Source organism: Oncorhynchus gorbuscha, linkage group LG11 (genome assembly GCF_021184085.1).
Source record: "Oncorhynchus gorbuscha isolate QuinsamMale2020 ecotype Even-year linkage group LG11, OgorEven_v1.0, whole genome shotgun sequence".
Classification (NCBI taxonomy): domain Eukaryota; kingdom Metazoa; phylum Chordata; class Actinopteri; order Salmoniformes; family Salmonidae; genus Oncorhynchus; species Oncorhynchus gorbuscha.
Window position 1 is genome coordinate 48042671 of NC_060183.1, and position 21312 is coordinate 48063982.

The 21312-nt window shown below is 41.7% G+C and overlaps 2 protein-coding genes across 3 annotated transcripts; one reads left to right on the top strand and one right to left on the bottom strand.

Moving 5' to 3' along the window:
• The first annotated feature begins 10606 nt into the window (after positions 1 to 10606).
• On the top strand, positions 10607 to 13832 carry rnf185 (ring finger protein 185). Of its 2 annotated transcripts, none has more exons than XM_046369907.1 (7): positions 10607 to 10726; positions 11051 to 11273; positions 11583 to 11601; positions 11757 to 11869; positions 11990 to 12044; positions 12450 to 12567; positions 12726 to 13832. In XM_046369907.1, exons 2-7 carry the CDS (start codon positions 11098 to 11100, stop codon positions 12821 to 12823), a joined length of 579 nt encoding a protein of 192 aa, XP_046225863.1. In that variant the 5' UTR covers positions 10607 to 10726; positions 11051 to 11097; the 3' UTR covers positions 12824 to 13832. The 2 variants fall into 2 exon arrangements, with proteins under 2 accessions (XP_046225863.1, XP_046225862.1); XM_046369906.1 differs by having other exon boundaries at positions 10616 to 10777; positions 12726 to 13236.
• Positions 13833 to 13897: 65 nt separating this feature from the next.
• Positions 13898 to 16015, bottom strand: LOC124048804. Its single transcript, XM_046369898.1, has 2 exons — positions 15722 to 16015; positions 13898 to 15065 (listed from the first exon to the last, which is right to left on the bottom strand). Exons 1-2 carry the CDS (start codon positions 16005 to 16007, stop codon positions 14296 to 14298), a joined length of 1056 nt encoding a protein of 351 aa, XP_046225854.1. The 5' UTR covers positions 16008 to 16015; the 3' UTR covers positions 13898 to 14295.
• Between the last annotated feature and the right edge of the window lie 5297 nt (positions 16016 to 21312).

The window sequence follows — 21312 nt, forward strand, 5'->3', positions numbered from 1 at the left end:
TCCATAAGCACGAAAAGATTATTTCTCTCAAATGTTGTGCACAAATTTGTTTACAACCATGTTAGTAAGCATTTCTCCTTTGCTAAAATAATCCATCCACCTGAATGGTGTGGCATATCAAGAAGCTGATTATACAGTATGATCATTACACAGGTACACCTTGTGCTGGGGATAATAAAATGACACTTTAAAATGTTTTGTTTTGTCACATAACACCATGCCACAGATTCCTTACATTTAGAGGGAGCGTGCAATTGACATGCTGACTACAGGAATGTCCACCAGAGCTGTTGCCAGAAAATGTCATGTTAATTTCTCTACCATAAGCTGCCTCCAACATTGTTTTAGAGAATTTTTCCAGTATGTCCAACCGGCCTCAAAACCGCAGACCACGTGTAACCACACCAGCCTAGGACCTCCACATCCGGCTTCTTCACCTGTGGGATCGTCTGAGACCAGCCACTTGGCCAGCTGATGAAACTGAGGAGTATTTCTGTCTTTAATAAAGCCCTTTTGTGGGGAAAAACTCATTCTGAATGGCTGGGCCTGGCTCTCCAGTGGGTGTATCTATGCCCTTCCAGGCCCACCCTTGGCTGTGCCCCTACCCAGTCATGTGAAATCAATAGATTATGGAGGGCCTCATTTATTTATTTCAATTGACTGATTTCCTTATATGAACTGTAACTCAGTAAAATCATTGAAATTGTTGCATGTTGCGTTTATAGTTATGTTCAGTATCTTTGGGTAACAAAAGAAAGAACCATTCCACAATTAAGCAACTGTGTGCTACACCACGTCATAGTTCAAGAACTGGGGTTGTGCAATGACTGAAAATAATGTCATGATTCGTAGGAAACGGTTGAGGTTAATAACGTTCAAATAGATTTATCCTAGGCATCCTTTTCACCTTTTCCTCTCCACAAAGCGAGGGGGTTAAATCCAACATGGCCTCCATACCTGCGATAGAACTCAAGCATCAGGGCTTTGTAGGGGTTGCGGATCATTAGAACGCTGGAGTCAAGGCATGAATCGCCTCCCTGCCACTCATGGGTCTTTATGCAGATAGTTCTGCCATTGCCACAATAATCTCTCTCTCTCATTTGAAACATGTTAAAAGGGACCTTTCTGTATTTTACAACTTAAAGTTAGTCACAAAATGGACAGTCCACCATTGACTCAACTGCTCGTTGGGTTTTTACTTTTGCCGTAGAGGGGACCATCAAAGTAGTAGCTGCCAGTGTAGAATCCTGTGGCCAATTCTATCAGGTGATGTGCCTAGGTGTTTCCTGTCCCTGGGAAGCTGGCTAATGCCATTTTTGACCGACGGAGCAGGAAACACCTGTCCATGCAGCAGCTGCTTGAACAGTAACAGACAAGCTTTGGTCCTGGATTGCGAGATTAGCTAAAGTGTAATATTCGACCAGTGTAAAGCAGAAGTAGAAATCAGCACAGAGATGATGACCTAACTACATATTGAAACATGGGGCATCTGCAGAACAACAAAACAAATAACTAAGAGGAAGTCAGTACCCTGTTCCCACCAATGATGCAGTGCGTGGGGGCTTTTGGGGGGAAACGAAAGTCCCCAAATAAAAATCACAAGTCACTCACCACCACTCAGCAAGCAAGCTTGTATAATAATGGCGTGATGTTGTACAAAGTGAAAATGACAGCTTGGAACTGATGTTGCGTATAATATATATATATATATATTTTGTACGACCCTACTGGAATGCTCACCCTTGATTCGAGTCTTACACCATGAAGTAGCCCTGAGTGCCACAGTGCTCCAGCTCTTCTCCAGGGCAACTCTGCAGACACATCTCTTCCTCCTCCTGCTCATGCAGGGGAACAGGAATGTAGGGTAACCACAAAGGCACCACTGACCCCCAAGAACAGCCAGAGACAACTCCTAGGGGAGGATACAAACTTCAGGTTCAACTGAGTGACAAGATTTGATGTCGATAATGAAGACACTTTGAGGAGGTTTTCCGTTAACTGAATTCATTTTCCATTTAAAATAGAATGAAGATAGAGGTTTCCTGACGTGATCAGTGCAGAAATCCCCAAATTCAGGATGTCAACAGCCTCTGTTACGTTCACTGGCTTCTTGAAGCCCACTATAAAAATGTCTCTATTCGTCTGTGTAGAGAGAGAATGGGTTAACTAGTGGATTAACATTATCAACAATATGCGCAGAAAAAATAAACAATTCACTGTGTCCAACAGTGTCCGGAGCTGGTTCTAAGAAGACGATGGAGAGCCAATCGGGTCCTCTACAGATGATGCTCTGGTCCCCCTCGCAGTCCATGTTACAGTTAGTCTCTGAGGCATTAGGGGCCTGGACCTTAAGGCCACATTAACACTCAGCACCAAATTCCAGCCCTGCATACAGGTAGCCTCTGATGCAGAGGACACCAGCATGCATTACTTTCACCCCTGGGTATACTGACAAGAGAGCTTAAAAAAGGCATTGAAATCACGAAGAGGCCATCAATACAAGTAGGGAACCATTGAATAGTTGTTACTTGGTGATGAGGTAGTAGTAGTAGAGCACAACCCTATGGAAAATGTGAATGCATCAGTTGTATTATTGAGTGAGTGACTGAGTGAGTGGGTGAGTGAGTCAGTGAGTGACTGAGCACGTGGGATTTCTGTTTATTTCTCCCTCCTGGAGATCATCTAAAAAAACACCTTTTTGTCAACACAAAAACTGAGGTTGTGTATTTCCCCTAGGATAACCCGTCCTTCTCCTTTGGTCTGACACTCACCAAGGTATACTACATAACCAAAAGTATTTGGACACCTGCTCGTCGAACATCTCATTCCAACATCATGGGCATGAATATGTAGTTGGTCCCCCCTTTGCTGCTGTAACAGCCTCCACTCTTCTACAAAAACTCCCTAGAAAGGCGGAGGGAACCTAGGAAGAAACCTAGAGAGGAACCAGGCTCTAAGGGTTGACCAGTCCTCTTCTGGCTGTGCCTGGTGGAGATTATAAAAGTACATGGGCATTAAGGCCATATCGGTCTTCAAGATATCGTTCAAGCGTTCATAGATGACCAGCAGGGTCAAAGACTAATCACAGTGGGTATAAATGGTCAGCACCTCAGGAATAAATGTCAGTTGGCTTTTCATAGCCAATCATTAAGAGGTCGAGACAGCAGGTGCGGGAGAGAGAGAGAGCTGTCTCGGATCAACTCTCTTGTTATCTCTCTCAGAACAATCTTCTTGTCTCTAACCAGACAGGCTGGTGGGTCACTCAACCAAGACTTCTCTTCTCTGTGTCACGGAGACTCTCTGCATTGCCAAAGATGACTCTCTCTCCTCTGTTCTCATCCTCCTAGATCTATCTGCTGCCTTCGACACCGTGAACCATCATACCCTCCTCTCCACCCTCTCAGGGCTGGGCGTCACAGGCTCTGTACACACTCAGGCCGCTCCTACCAGGTGACGTGTAGAGGACCTGTGTCTGCACCACATACTCTCACTATTGGTGTCCCCCAGGGAGTCATTCTAGGCCCTCTCCTCTTCTCTCTATGCACCACCTCACTGGCTCTATCATATCCTCACATGGTCTCTCTTATCATCGCTATGCAGATGACACTCAACTACTTTTCGCCTTCCCACCTTCAGACACACAGGTGGCGACACACATCTCTGCGTGCATGGCAAATATCTCAGCTTGGATGTCGCCCCCAAGCTCAACCTCGACAAGACGAGGCCGCTGTTCATCCCGGGAAAGGTCTACCTGCTCAAAGACCTGTACATCGTGGTTGACAACTCCACAGTGTCGCCCTCCCAGAGTGCAAAGAACCTTGGCATTACCTTGGACAATACCCTGTTGTTCTCTGCAGGTTCATGCTCTACAACATACGTTGTGTACGACCCTACCTCACACAGGAAGTGGCGCAGGTCCTAATCCAGGCACTTGTCATCTCCCGTCTCGGATAATGCAACTCGCTGTTGGCTGGGCTCCCTGCTTGTTCTAACAAACCCCTGCAACTTATCCAGAAGGCTGCAGCTCGCCTGGTTTTCAACCTTCCCAAGTTCTCCCATGCCACCCCGCTCCTCCGCACACTCCACTGGCTTCCAGTTGAAGCTCGCATCCACTACAATACCATGGTGCTTGCCAGCAAGAGGAACTGCCGCTCCCTACCTTCAGGATATGATCAAACCCTACACCCCAACTCGAGCACTCCTTTAAGCCACTTTGGTCTCTTGGCCATCTCACCCCTATGGGAAGGCAGCTCCCGCTCCGGCCAGTACAAGCTCTTCTCTGGCCTGGTACTGTAGTGGCCAATAGATTCAAACATGACACGACCAATAACTTCTTGAATTCAATGATAGACTTTTAATACACCCCCGTATCAGAAGCCGGAGAGCCCCGCAGGACTCACACCCTCCAGAGCTCTCGCTCTCCTTTTTATCTCCTTGCATACATTATCAGTTCATCCCCCAATGCAAATACCCTTACATTCCAATCTTTGCGTCCTGCTTGTTCAGCCCAGTAACGCCCACATCTGCTTTCGGCCAGATTACAAGACCCTTCCTGTTCCTGCACTTAGCTAAATACATTATTTTGTTTGTGTAATATCTAGGATCAGTAGACTGTGTCTCCTCAGTTTCTAGCGTGTCCAGCTATACTAAAAATACTATACATTCCTCTTATTTTACAACCCTATGCTTTGGCTCTGTAATTAACTCTGTGTCCCTCTGCATGTGTGTCTTTTATCTCTCTTAGCTTTAGGGTGCCTAGCTGCCCTGTGATTGATGTCTGTAATCCATCAGTTGGTCCTTTGGCTGACCCCCTCCTTATACAACCTCTGACCTTTGTATGTCCAGCTAGCCTAAGCGTCTATGTGTCTGCATTTTTAGTGTCCCCTATGGCCTTTAACTGCTTCCTGCCCTATACAATAGAAAATGCATTTTACCAGAACAGGAATGAACCCATAATTGTACCTTTTCTCTTTTGTTATCAAATCATGTATATAATTCTACCACAGTACCCCAATGATAGAACCAGCTTCCCCCTGAAGCTAGGACAGAAGAGTCGCTGCACATCTTCCAAAAGCATCTGAAACCCTACATCTTCAAAGAGAATCTTAAATAATCCCCCTCCTTACCTTTTTTTTATTTCACCTTTATTTAACCAGGTAGTCCAGTTGAGAACAAGTTCTCATTTACAACTGCGACCTGGCAAAGATAAAGCAAAGCAGTGCGACAAAAACAACAACACAGAGTTACACATTAACAAAAGTACATTCAATAACACAAAATAAATGAAAAATAGAAAAATCTATGTACAGTGTGTGCAAATGTAGAAGAGTAAGGAGGTAGGCAATAAATAGGCCATAGAGGCAAAAGCTAATTACAATTTAGCATTAATACTGGAGTGATAGATTTGCAGATGATAATGTGCAAGTAGAGATACTGGGGTGCAAAAGAGCAAAAAGATAAATAACAATATGGGGATGAGGTAGTTGGATGTGCTATTTACAGATTGGCTGTGTACAGGTACAGTGATCGGTAAACTGCTCTGACAGCTGATGCTTAAAGTTAGAGAGGGAGATATAAGACTCCAGATTCAGTGATTTTTGCCGTTCGTTCCAATCATTGGCAGCAAAGAACTGGAAGAAAGGCGGCCGAAGGGGCTGTTGGCTTTGGGGATGACCAGTGAAATATACCTGCTGGAGCGCGTGCTATGGGTGGGTGTTGCTATGGTGACCAGTGAGCTGAGTTAAGGTGGAGCTTTACCTAGCAAAGACTTATAGATGACCTGGAGCCAGTGGGTTTGGGGACGTGTATGTAGTGAGGGCCAGCCAACGAGAGCATACAGGTCGCAGTGGTGGGTGTTATATGGGGCTTTGGTGATAAAACGGATGGCACTGTGATAGACTACATCCAGTTTGCTGAGTGGAGTGTTGGCTATCTCAACCCCCCCAAACAAAATAATAAGAATACAATAATAAACACTTTTCCCCCTTTCTGGCTCTGACTTAACTGATAACTACTTTATTGAGGAAACATGTACTTACTATACCTGTGATATGTGGTTGTCAAATCAAATCACCGAATACAACATGTGTAGACGTTACTGTGAAACGCTTACTTACATACAAGCCCTTAACCAACAATGCAGTTTTAAGAAAAATACCTTTAAAAAGTAAGAAAAAAAGTAACATAATTAAAGAGCAGCAGTAAAATAACAATAGTGAGGCTATATAAAGGGGGTACCAGTACAGTATATACAGTTGAAGTCGGAAGTTTACATACACTTTTGCCAAATACATTTACACTCAGTTATTCACAATTCCTGACATTTAATCCTAGTAACAATTCCCAGTCTTAGGTCAGTTAGGATCACCACTCTTAGGGATCGTGTACTGCTAGCGGGACACTTTTCGACAACATCCGGAGAAATTGGAGCGCACCAAATTCAAATTACAAAATGTCAGAATAATAGTAGAGAGAATTATTTATTTGAGCTTTTATTTCTTTCATCACATTCCCAGCGGGTCAGAAGTTTACATACACTCAATTAGTATTTGGTAGCATTGCCTTTAAATAGTTGAACTTGGGTCAGATGTTTCGGGTAGCCTTCCACAACCTTCCCACAATAAGTTGGGTGAATTTTGGCCCATTCCTCCTGACAGAGCTGGTGTAACTGAGTCAGGTTTAATGACCTCCTTGCTCACACACGCCTTTTCAGTTCTGCCCACACATTTTCTATGGGATTGAGGTCAGAGCTTTGTGGTGACCACTCCAATACCTTGTCCTTAAGCCATTTTGCCACAACTTTGTAAGTATGCTTGGGGTTATTGTCCATTTGGAAGACCCAATTGCGACCAAGCTTTAACTTCCTGACTGACATCTTGAGATGTTGCTTCAATATATCCACATAATTTTAATTCCTCGTGATGCCATCTATTTTGTGAAGTGCACCAGTCCCTCCTGCAGCAAAGCACCCTCACAACATAATGCTGCTACCTCCGTGCTTCATGGTTGGAATGGTGTTCTTCTACTTGCAAGCATCCCCCTTTTTCCTCCAAACATAACAATGGATATTATGGCCAACCAATTATATTTTTGTTTCACCAGACCAGAGAACAATTCTCCAAAAAGTATCATCTTCGTCCCCATGTGCAGTTGCAAACCGCAGTCTGGCTTTTTTTTATGGCAGTTTTGGAACAGTGGCTTCTTCCTTGCTGAGCGGCCTTTCAGCTCATGCCGATATAGGACTTGTTTTACTGTGGATATAGATACTTTTGTACCTGTTTCATCCAGCATCTTTACAAGGTCCTTTGCTGTTGTTCTGGGATTGATTTGCACTTTTCACACCAAAGTACATTCATCTCTAGGAGACAGAACGCATCTCCTTCCTGAGTGGTATGATGGCTGCGTGGTCCCACAGTGTTTATACTTGCGTACTATTGTTTGTACATATGAACGTGGTACCTTCAGGCATTTGGAAATTGCTTTTAAGGATGAATCAGACTTATGGCGGTCTACAATTTTTTTCTGAGGTCTTGGCTGATTTATTTTGATTCTCCCATACAATCATTAAAAGCATTGTTGTAAAATAACTTTTTTTTTCTTACAATTCATCAATTTTTAGTTCAGATTTGGCTGCTAAGACTTTTGCCATATTTCTTTGAGAAAATGCCTCACCCAGTTCATCATCAATCCATAGAGATTGACGAACCCCAACTGTACTCTTTCTTACTGGTGCATGATGGTCCATTACCTCAGTGAGCAAATCAATAAAACGTTATGTAGCGTGATTTAAATCATCCTCTAGATAAATCAGCGCCCAGGGTACAGCAGCCAAATCATTTTGAAATAGCTCATGATTAAATGTTTTAAAATGTCTCTTGACCACAATCCTTGGGGGTTTATTTGGAACCATGGTGTTCATGGTTATGGTCACAATATTATGGTCTGTCCAGCCCACTAGCATTGATCTGGCTTTTAAGCATTGCAATGGTATATTGCAGAAGATCAGATCAATGCATGTATCTGAATGATGAGCCAACTTAGTTGATGATCTGGTAGTGTCATTAACCATTTGTTGCAAACCACAGTTCTCATCAATTTAGTTATATTCTAATTATTATGATCCTTTCCATTTATATTAAAATCACCCAAGATAAATCCTTCTCTGTTACTATCTGTGGCCTGGTCAAACCCAGTGCATAAGTCATCCATATAGGACACCTTAGAGCTAGGAGGTCTATAAACACATCCTACCAAAATTACGTTAACTACTTCAGTAGTTGGCTGATTTCAGTTGGCTGATTTCACCAAAACGTGAATGTAATATAACCTATTCTAGGAGCCTATTGTTTGTGTATGACCTTTATAAATTGTTCACTTCTTTGTCAACAATGTCAGGTACAAGTAGGGTTGACTGGGGCCTTCAATAAGTAAGGCACAGGGGGTAAGAAATCATTTTACATTACAGATATAAAATCCAACTGTGACCATGGTAAAGTTAACTACATTACTTTAGTTGGCTGCTTTGAGCAAAACGAGTATGTAATATATCGTATTCTGAGAGTCTTGTGTGTGAACTATGTGAAATATTTTTGGACACTTCCCTGAAAACAGGTACTAACAGGAGGTGCAATATGAGTCTGTCAGGTCGTCACTCTGAATGGCAATGGAGGCTTTGGTGGTCCACAAAACGAAGAAGCAGGTGTTCCTTCCAGTAATGTGGAGCTGACTTTGGACCTGGTGCCAGTGGGGATGGTCTTCCCGGAGACGATAAGACCCTACCTCCTTGATATAGAAATTCTTCAACTTGACTGCCTCATCAATGGTAAGGTAGGCCGTCACTGTAAATGAGAATGTGTTCTTTAACTGACTTGCCTAGTTAAATTAAGGTTAAATAATACATTTTAAAAAATAAGTTCCCTTGCACCATAGGGACACTTGACCTCCACCACTGCTATGGTGCCCACCAGACCATCCGGTGAGGCACCCAGGATCCCAGATGCTGTGACCCAAAGCCCTGACTCCAGCACATCCATCAATGTAGCTGTTTTGAATGCCTTGATGCCCTCGTCTTCATTATATGTTCCCCACTTTACAGACAACACCCCCATCCAACGACTGTGATCTGAGGACCCTTTTTAGCAGAGATGGAGTAATGAACTTGGCCCTAATCACTGCTCCATAACTGCTGTCTGTCAACCTCCCTCTCTTCATGGTGTGCCAGTTGGGGTTGATGCACTGTGCCAGCCAGCCAGGATGCCTGCATGCCCCAGGTGTCCTTGTTTTTTAACAATGTCCAGTGATGACAGGGAAGGTAGTGGTTGTTCTGGCTCAGGTTCAGGAGCCCTGTCATTCCACTGAACCTGCCCTGGAGATGGTTCCTTAGTCACTGAAGATCCTTCTGTGTGGGCACTCGGGATATAGCGTTGTAGTCTTCGGCCGGGTACAGGTACTCCACTGACTGCACCTGGTTGGTACGGACAATATTGTGGACCACCAAAATAGGCTGCATGGCTACACTTATGAGCTCCATGTGTGTCACCCTGCAACACACGTTGGAAATTATTTTGGAAAGATTGTCATCTTTTTGAGTGCTACACTATATAAATAAAGTTTGATTTGATTGATGACATTACAGCTGTAGAATATTTAATCAACTGTATTTTTCACATGAGGACAAGTGCAGTTTTTTCATTAACTTTTCATTGATTGCTTGGGATTTTATCACTTGACATATCAATCATATAGTGGGAAAGATCCTATAAATCAAGGCTGAATGCATGTACCACACCGCAAAAATAAATACTGTGCCTTTGAAGATTTGTCTCTGGTCATGAAACTACAATACAGGCTTGATGTCTTGATGAATATCAATATATTTTTAGATTCATTCTCATCAATGACAACATTCTAGAACTGAGTTATAAATCATCTAAATCTGATATTCAGGATAATCTGGTTAATGATTATATCATTAAGTGGCTCTTGTAGAATGACAGCTTTATAGAACACACTGTGTTTACAAGATGCTCAAACTTAACTTAATAGCTTCACTCACCGACACAGGATAAACTTTATCCCTCATGCTGGCACTGACCAAATTGGTCAATTGCCCCTCACTATAGCTGCACTTTTCCACATGTTCAGACTATAGTGGTCTTTTTCCCTTTTAATACACTTATGCTCATCCTTAAATGCCATAAAGTCTGAAATAAACAAGTCGACACACTGTACAAACAATTATCTAGGCTAAGTATTAAATTATGTTTTGATGTATTGCTCTACTAGAAAAACGATGTCCCGAGTTTCCGACTTCGAATTCCGAATTGGATGAACGTTAAACATTGTTTTTCCCTGTCGGAACTCGTTTTTTAATTTTATTTTTTAATTCACAGTTGTTTTGAATGCACTTAAATCAGTACTCCCTGATGGCTGTGGTAACTATTGACGACACCAGCATTAGGCTATAACGTACACATTTATGATTTTTTTTAACCTTAAATTTAAGGTTAGGCATACGGTTAGCAGTGTGGTTAGGGTAAGGTTTAAAATCCGATTTTAAGAAAATTGTAGAAAGGGTGGCTGTGGTGACGACCTGGGGCTAGGGCAACCAATCTGTATCCCTAATCACCACGCAACTTCCGGATAATACAGTGACGCAATCATCTGAAACTAAAAGTGGAATTTAACTTGGCAACTTGAGTAAATAGGTGGCGTTCTACATAGCTAGGTAGATAATTATACCCACGACACAGAGGATTTGTTTGATGAAAGCAAGGAGGTAGTCAATTGTATTTGTATGTTGATATAGCTAGCTATGTAACGTTAGCTAAACCAATAGCACATTCTTCTATCTAGCTTTAGCATACATGTTTTGCTAAACTAGCTAGCCACTGGATCTATCTGCTGCGTCAGTCTATTTGGTAACGTTACTAACGTCGCTGGAGAAATGTTGAGTAACAGTTCTCTGAACATTTCGCTATTGTAACCTAATTCAACTACGGAACTATCGATTGCCATATGTTTGGATTCATTATCACATGCTAATTTACAGGCAAGGGGGTCGGCTACTTTCGTCACCTCACTCTACATCCTGAAACAATGGCTAGCGCTGCCCCTCCACCAGCAGCTGCTTCGACTGCCACTGAGAACCCCATCCCCGGCTCCAGCAGCTCGACAGCGGGGGAGGGTGGGAACCAGGACAGCACATTCGAATGCAACATCTGCCTGGACACCTCCAAGGATGCAGTGATCAGTCTGTGTGGGCATCTCTTTTGGTAAGCACCCTCTTGTCTTGACACGGTTCTGTATTTGAGATTGAGGGACATTCATCCTTATTATCTGGTCGCCTGTACTCGGTAAAGGGTCTCGTTCACAATTAAATAGAGTAATTGAATGTATCTCGGTGGTCTTATTTCACATGTCATGTTATTGTATATGGGGAAATGTTATTGATGCCATTTTTAGCTCTGGTAGTGCAATCCTCAGATGTCAGGATGAATGATGAGATGAGATACTATGACTTGACTGTCATCTAATTATTCTATCCCCCATCCCTTACCTTCCCTGTCCCTTTGCACATCTAGTTGGCCCTGCTTACATCAGGTGAGGCAGTTGATACCTACTTTCTTTTACACAACCACTGTCATGATCAGCTGTCACTTGACCCTATCCCAAGGGATACTTTACTGCTTCTCTGAATGTATCATGTGATCTTAACCGGGGAGGTCTGAATCCCCCCCCCCCCCATGTTTATGCAGTGGTTGGAGACCAGACCTAACAGACAAGTGTGTCCAGTATGCAAAGCAGGCATCAGTCGAGAGAAAGTCATCCCACTATATGGCAGGGGAAGTACGGGCCAACAGGACCCAAGGTGGGTTGATGCACTCAATAAATGAAAGCAAGACACAGTTTTCATACATTCCTCAATTATCTACTCTGAATTCCACATCCCAAACTACTGCTGTAAACAACTAATCTCTCATTGTTATAGGGAGCGAACGCCTCCTCGACCACAAGGACAGAGGCCAGAGCCTGAAAATCGTGGTGTAAGTTTTCAGACTGTAATTATTTTTGCAAGAATGTGAGCAAAGTTCAACCCAGATTGTTCTACTGTGTACCACCTGTTTGCAATGTTGACTGCTGTATTGCACTACCCATTCATGATGAAACTATTACATGGTATTGTGTAGTTGCTGTAGTGCAAACCTGCCCATAGCCCAATTCATTAGCAGAATTACCTTTTCCACTGGGACCTATTAAGCTCTATCTGATGAGTAAGAGAGCGAGGCTCTTTATCTGACCCCTTGAGAATGACAACACGGCACAAACGATTGCGTCACCTCTCCCTCAAAACACCTGTTAAATCAAGTTTTTTTTGTACATATTGAATAGTAATGTTATAACCCTATCAATGCAATGTTACTGTAAAGTTCTCTTTCTTCCCATTACAGGGATTTCAGGGTTTTGGTTTTGGAGATGGAGGATTCCAGATGTCTTTTGGCATTGGTGCCTTTCCATTTGGCATTTTTGCTACAGCTTTTAACATCAATGATGGAAGACCACCCCCAGGTACTTTAGTTCTGCAAGTTGTGCATTGTGTATTGTAACAATGTTTGATCAAAATGTGATTATTGTGAATGGCCCCCTCTACCTTGAAAAGCAGTTGTTCACCTGTTAAAGTAATCTCTCTCAACGTGTGTGTCCCCCCCCCCCACACACACACACAGCTGCCCCTGGAACCCCTCAGCACATGGATGAACAGTTCCTGTCTCGACTCTTTCTATTTGTTGCTCTGGTGATCATGTTTTGGCTGCTAATTGCATAAATGTCTGAGCAGCCAGGACCTCGGCTCAAGTTGGACAGTTGTTTGCAGATACTTGTTTGATTTTTGTCCTTTTCCACATTTAAGTATTGTCCTCTAGACTTGACAGGCTATTGATTTAATTTCAGTAATCAATATCACTACTGTTTGATTACACCTGTACTATGAATCCTACAGAAGTCTGAAATTGTTTTTTTTTTGTTCGAACAATGGCCCTGCCTCTCATTTCCATCAAGGTTATTGTGTTTTTATTAGACATTTTAAGTGTACCAGGTTGGCAATCTAGAACCAGATACTAAAAGAAAGATGGTAAATGTAAGCTACCAGATGTATCCTCTGTGCTTCTATGGATATAGATTACAAGTGGTGTGTCCTGTTTCTAAACTAAATATGATAAATAAATTCAGGAAGAGGCGTATCATTGGTGATACTTTAAAATTGACACAACAATTGCCTTTTGGGTACCACTACCAGTATGAAGCCATATAAACAATACAGTGGTGCATTTTTATGTGGTGTTAGCAGGGGAATAGTCGTGAAGAGCCGTATTGGTATGGTTTTAAGTTATTTAATGACATACTATACCAGTATGTCCTCAGTTGCGCTAGGAGCGATTTGGTAAGATTATTTCTTATGTTTCAGAAAATAAGTGAATAAATTATCTTAAGATTACAATATTTGAAGGATGACAGTTGAGACAATTTTTAAAGGAGTTATTTTTTATTGAATGATACTGTCATTGTCTGCCACTTGTAAGACTATTATTTACTCTGAAAAATGTAGAATTCTAATGCAAACGCTTCTATAGCATACATGGTAAAGAGCTTGGGAAAAAATATGCAAACGGTATAAAATGGATATAGTTTTCTTCAACCTGACACAACTAACAAGATGACGGTCATGATAATCTGCATGAGTAACTGATGCAGTTATTTGAGTAATTCCTCTACTTTCTATTTCATTTTGTCTTGTTTACAACTTTCTCATTTTAAAATAAATACAGTAAAATATATAGAGTGGATTATTATAATAACAATGGATGGTTAGAATAGCATTAGCATCTGTAATAAAGACTTTGTACTATATCCTACTGAGAGATCTTTACCTAAACATTAATTTAACCTTTTATATGGGTTGTCAATGTGTTTCTCGTCAGGCTTTGATCACTCAATTCCAGACAAACATTCAAAATTAGAAACAGAATAACAGCCCATTTTATTTTCAATTGGGTTAAGAACTTGCATTCACAACAGCAAAATTAGAAGATCATCTATAAAAATGTAAAAAGTTATTTTTCGCACCTCTCTATGATACCACCAAAAATGTGATATTCCAAAAATAGAACATGAATAACTTGCCTATTCATGTGCATTAGGAGAGAGATTTTAAAATATATTTTAGAAAAAGATTTGTCAAAATAAAAAAACATAAACCTGAGAACAACCTGTCGACCCTACAATATCCTACAATATGAGTTATGACGTCTCTTGATCTGGCAGTTCTTTGGACACCGTCACCGGTGGTTCATTGACAGTCACTGGCTGATCCATACTAAACTCCGCCTCATACATAATCTGTTGGATCTTAATTTTGGTCTCACATCTTTTTTGTGGGGTTAGCCTCTTCAAAGCAGGAACGAAGCTGAGGAGTAACATCTCATCCTCGTCACACTGCCAGATAGGGATCGTGGAATCTGATCTGTGATCTTTCTCTTTGGCCAGCAGCATCCTGTTCTTAGCGGAGCGCTTAGAGGGAGTGCTTGAGGAACATGGTGAAGCAGGTTGTCTTGTCTGAGGCCTCTCCTTGGTTGCGTAAATTGATGACTGGAGCACTGCGGATGTCTGGGGTGCTGGGGACGTCTGGGCGCCTGGTGGACACTTGCCCAGAAAAGACAGTTGGGCGCCTTGTTGCCCTGGGGACAGCTGGGTCACAAAAGCTAGCTGTGACATGGTGCCAACCTGGGTGCTAGGGGTTTTCATGTCGTTCACCAGGGCTGTGTTGAGTGTTTTGACAGGTATTATTTCACTCTGTGCGCTTTTATTGATTGTATCAGGGCTTTCCAGGTTGGCAGGGGCCACATTGCTGTTTCTTGGTTTAATGAATGGTTGAAGAAAGATCAGACGCTGTCTGTATTTCCATCGGCTTGGAGCGAGCTCCCCTGTCTCCTCCTTACTCCTCTTCTCCTGTCTTACTTCCTTGAAGTATCGGTCTCTCAGATTCTTCCATTTCCTTTTGCACTCTTCAGCTAAAGGGATAAATAAATATAGAATAATCATACTCAAAATAATATATTGTTTTATGCATTGGATATCGAACATGAAGCTTTCTAAAGTAGTATGAATATAACTATTTATTTATATATATTTTTTCTTCAGATAACGTTAGAGGTGATTGTCTCTATCCCATCGATGGAGCCTCATCGGGTTCCTACTTATAAACTGTAAATAGATGGATCTACCATTGGAGTTGGTACTAATTTGCAGTGCTCTCCATTTCATGTCAAAATGTCGACAGGCTGGCTACTTGACATTTGTTCTATCAGTGATTAATTGGTAGCTAATGTCATTCATGCACGGAAAATGCGATGCCTCAAGTGACGCTACTTGTGTCTCATCGCGTGGTGGGGAACCGAGAAGAAAAATCCCTCCCTGTGCGGCAGTGACTGCCGTCTGCGCTGATCTCACGAATTCGTCGCCGCTGCCTCCCCATTGACTACAATGCGGTTCTTGCAGTGAGGTGCTGTTAAAACTCACCGTACTCATATGCTACTCACGTGATTTAAAACATATAATATAAACAAACTTGAAAAAAAGTCAGCTTGCTTACAACTAATGTTAGCTAGCTAAAACATTTGCATTAATGTGACTTGATAATTTGTAGAAATAAGCTACCAAAACTCACCTGGAAGAGCTGTCAATGAGCTTATTTTCCCCCAAGCAAGTGATCTTGTGTCACCATTGCGGTAATCTGGCAAAGTTGTATTATACAGCTCAGGAAAATTAAAAACAGACAATATCAACTTTTCGTCCATCTTGACTTCTTGACATACGCGGAAGCGACGGTCTCCCGCCTTTCCGCCTGTGTGGCGCGTGGTTACGTCAAAGCGGTATGTACTGTACAGAATATCGCCAGCCGATCCGCTGCCGCATGCGTGTCCCTGCGCTACCTGTCTCCCTTTATCTGTCATATGCCTACTCATCACAAGAGGGCAGTACACTCTCGTGTTCTGAATACTTAGAGAGGACACAACCAAAGGATTTGGCAGCATGATATACCATCTCTGGGACACCTGTCCTGAAGGTGGGCTCATCAGTGTCAACCTAACTCTCAAATATAAATAATTGACCAGACATTAGTCCTAGGCTATAGCTAAACAAATGATCATATTAGATGAAGTGCAAACAGGCTAGTGGAAAATCGGTGCTCATGCTTTGTCTCATTTCATGCAGCAGTAGCCTATTATTTCCATTTAAAAATAAATCTGATTGTGTCATATGACAACTGGCATATCAGCCCAGACATTAGTGGAGCTACAGGAAAGTCCACCAGAGCTGTTGCCAGAGAGTGTAATGTTAATTTATCTACGATAAACCGCCTCCAACGTCATTTTAGAAGTTTGCTGTATGTCCAACTGGCCTAACAACCGCAGACCACATGTAAACACGCCAGGACCTCCACATCCGGCTTCTTCACCTGCGGGATCGTCTGAGACCAACCAGTCGGACAGCTGATGAAACTGACAAGTATTTCTGTCTGTAATAAAGCCCTTTTGTGCCTTTTATTCTGATTGGCTGGGACTATACCCTCCCAGGCCCACCCATGGCTGTGCCCCTGCCCAGTCATGTGAAATCCACAGATTAGGGCCTAATGTATTTATTTTAATTGACTGATTTCCTTATATGAGCTGTAACTCAGTAAAATTGTTGAAATTGTTGCATGTTGGGTTGATATTTTTGTTTAGTATAAGTACTGTAGGCCTCTACTAGTATTTATTTCAACACACAGTACAAGCCTTTACCACTGGAGAAACATAATTACTAATTTGCTCATACAACTCTAAAGTCTTCATTGTGTGTAGTCAGTCCAAGCAGTCCAAAACCTCTGTACCATTCCCATTAATTGACCGTTCACATATGGCATTTCAGTTGTTACATGCGGTGTTCAAAAACAGCATTTGAAAAATGGAGAGAAATTGCATCACTCCACAACACATCTATCCACCCAGCTCCTCTCACACCTCAGGGGTACCAGCCTGGTTCATTAGTGGGTCCCCACCCTCCACCTCCCTTTCCCCACCCACTCTTTCCACCTTCCCTTTCCCCACCCACTCTTTCCACCTTCCCGTTCCCCTCCCCTTCCTCCCGCACTCTGTCCTCTTCAGCAGGTGTCTGTTGGACACAGACTGCCACCGTATTCTCATCCACCATTTCACATGTCAGGTTGCAGAAGGCAGAGAGAGGCAAGTTGATCCACTGCAGCCCCCGCTTAATTGCCTTTTGTTCCTGCTGGCTCCTGAGCTTCTGGCTTGTGGGTATAAATACCCAGGCAGGTCCCTGTTTAATATCCATTCACATAACTGCTGCATAGCTTTAAGCACCAGCTGTCAGAGCAGCTCACATATCACTGCACCTGTACATAGCCCATCTGTAAATAGCCCATCCAACTATCTCATCCCCATACTATATTTATTTATCTTGCTCCTTTGCTCCCCAGTATCTCTACTTGCACATTCATATATATTCACACACACACACACACACACACACACACACACACACACACACACACACACACACACACACACACACACACACACACACACACACACACACACACACACACACACACACACACACACACACACACACACACACAGTGGGGCAAAAAAGTATTTAGGCAGCCACCAATTGTGCAAGTTCTCCCACTTAAAAAGATGAGAGGCCTGTAATTTTCATCATAGGTACACTTCAACTATGACAGACAAAATGAGAAAAAAAATCCAGAAAATCACATTGTAGGATTTTTAATGAATTTATTTGCAAATTATGGTGGAAAATAAGAACTTGTTCTCAACTAGCCTACCTGGTTAAATAAAGGTGAAATAAAAAATAATAGGTCATCTCATTTTGCTTCATTTGTTTCCAAACTGTTGTCCACTGCCAATCACACTCCTAACTAATTAGAATGATAACAATTGAATCATTGTATAAGAAATGAGTAACCCCTGTTATATAAAATGCTGTGATGAACTACGATCATAAATAGACAAGCAGACACTTAATTAGATTGGGGCGCCTCCCCAGATAGCATATGAGCACGTCATGGCAAATGCTGTACAACTGCAACATTTGATCACATTCTCATTGCAAAATGTGTAGAATAGCATGAGATAAGCTATAAAACTACAACTTTTCCTCTGCCCTATGGCAATGTATGCAGAATTGCATGAAATTACCTTGAACATTAAAAATTCTCTCAGCCTCATTGTAAAATGTGTAGAATAGCATGATAATGGCTATAAAACTGCACTATGAAATGTCGGTATGCCACTGATAATGCTGTCCCACTGAGGGGAATTATTAGCTTTATTTCTAAAAACATGCACGTGTGTTGTGTATAAGTCAAGGCCGTCACTTTGTTTTGTGAGATTAGAAATTGTGGTGGTACGTGAAAAGCTTTCCCACCAAAACACATGAGACCAAGTTGATGACCAACTGATTGACCTCAAATAATAGGGTTGAAAATAATCAAGTTATCATTAGAGAGCGCTCTTCACACCAGGCCCCAGAATCTGAGTGTAGATAAATCAAAAATACATTGGCAGAGGTCGCTGGCAGAAGTTTGTCTTTGTATAGTCCTCTTGGCAATAACAAAGCACCATAGGCTCTCTGAGTCTTCTGGGTTGGAGTAATAATTGTGATCCCAAGGTCCTCCTAAGAAAAAAGCAAAGTAGCCCCAACAAGCAAGGGACAAAAAATGTGGACATTAAGCAGTGTAGAGAGAGGCAGGCATCATTTCTGCAGATCACACCTTCCCTTTACTTTCCATCTATTCAAATATTGTATTGTTTACAGTTGAAACTGCAAATGGCTTGATATCATGTATTTGTGGGCATCGTACTAAATAAAAACCTGTTGGACTACTGACCTATAATAATAAATTAAAAAACAGATATTCAAATGTTTTGAAAAAGAAAAATCTAAAAACACTGAAAAAGTTTGACCCTCTTCAATGCCAAAGTGAACTGTTGAATTAAGACCTCTGGCTGCTTTCAGCCAGTTCAGGCACCTCTGGCCACTGACGTGTCACCTGCAGCTCTCCATTGTATTGGGCCCCACTGAAAAGAAGGCATCCTAACGGAGGTACACAACAGACAACATGAAAGTTTGTCAGTTTAGAAAGTTAAGATTACAGAGAGTTTAACAAAGACCCTGAAATAAATGTAATTATCCATATCACCTGTGAGGCAATAAAACATATTTGATTGAAACGACGCTGGAGATGAGAAGCAGGCACGGGAGCTGAACGTTTAATGTGGAACAGACAGGTAACAAGACAGGAACAGCGTCAGCACACAGGTAACAACAACATACAAACATTAATGCAGAAGCTGGGAACATAGCAGGGGAACTGACAAATACGATGTCACTTTAAGTACTGAACACTGCGTACCTTCAGTTGGGTTAATTTGTAAGTCGCTCTGGATAAGAGCGTCTGCTAAATGACTTAAATGTAAATGTAAATGTACTTGAATAGTTCTAGGCAACGGGTTTCCACAAAAAAAATGGAGTTAGCAGAACAAATGACTTTTTACAGTTGTTTAATTCACAATTTTCACTAAAGGCACCACTAGGACTATATAGTGTATAGCCTCACATATAGCCACCCTATTTCCCTTTCTATTCTATAAAATGTTTAAGAAATCAGTCCCATGGCTTGAGCATCTCCAGAGAGCAGAATAGTTATTTTCCCCCTCAGCATAGGGGAAGGAACGTTGAACACATTCCACACAGCAATGTCAAATCTTTGTACTTAATCACATTCCACACAGCAATGTCAAATCCTTGTACTCAATCACATTCCACACAGCAATGTCAAATCCTTGTACTCAATCACATTCCACACAGCAATGTCAAATCCTTCCTCCACACAGCAATGTCAAACTCAATCACATTCCACACAGCAATGTCAAATCCTTGTACTCAATCACATTCCACACAGCAATGTCAAATCCTTGTACTCAATCACACTCCACACAGCAATGTCAAATCCTTGTACTCAATTCCACACAGCAATGTCAAATCCTTGTACTCAATCACATTCCACACAGCAATGTCAAATCCTTGTACTCAATCACATTCCACACAGCAATGTCAAATCCTTGTACTCAATCACATTCCACACAGCAATGTCAAATCCTTGTACTCAATCACACTCCACACAGCAATGTCAAATCCTTGTACTCAATCACACTCCACACAGCAATGTCAAATCCTTGTACTCAATCACATTCCACACAGCAATGTCAAATCCTTGTACTCAATCACATTCCACACAGCAATGTCAAATCCTTGTACTCAATCACATTCCACACAGCAATGTCAAATCCTTGTACTCAATCACATTCCACACAGCAATGTCAAATCCTTGTACTCAATCACATTCCACACAGCAATGTCAAATCCTTGTACTCAATCACATTCCACACAGCAATGTCAAAAATCAATCACATTCCACACTCAATCAAACATTCTCAATCACACAGCAATGTCAAATCCTTGTACTCAATCACATTCCACACAGCAATGTCAAATCCTTGTACTCAATCACATTCCACACCTCAGGACATGTGTTTGGCCAAAACTTGTTTTGATTTTCATGTTCGGGTTAAAGAACGTATTATACAACTCATTCAATAGCGCTTAGGTGGCATTGCAGCAATTTTGTAATCTGCCTCACACTGTTTTATTACAGGCTAGGCTTACTGAACCGTATACAAACCATTCCACATTCACTTGAAAATATGTGACAATTTCAATAATTTGGCACCACATTCAGGGTTTATAAATAACCCTGATCCGCCTAATAATTGGCTGCTGGTAACTGCAAACACAGAGTATTATTTAATTTACATCCATGTCATTTCTCAGCTATTTAGTTCAGAAGTTATGCTTAACATATTCGATCCTCTTGCAGTCTAGAAAATAATATTGGTCAAACCAATCTTCCGGCTAGATCTTACACCATTAGGTTGTGCCGTTGGGCAAGGATGTGTTGTTTTATGTTTATTTTATATTTTCCACAAGAGGATTCAAAATTTTTACAAACCAATTGCCTTTGACAACAACAATATAAGGCGCTTCTATCATACTAATCCCCAGTAATGAATTTAAACCATTAAACCTATGTGGATGTGATACAATGTCTTTCATTGAAAAAAATCACAAAGACCAGAGATAGCTATCTCAACAGCTCTAAAAACTATACATCAA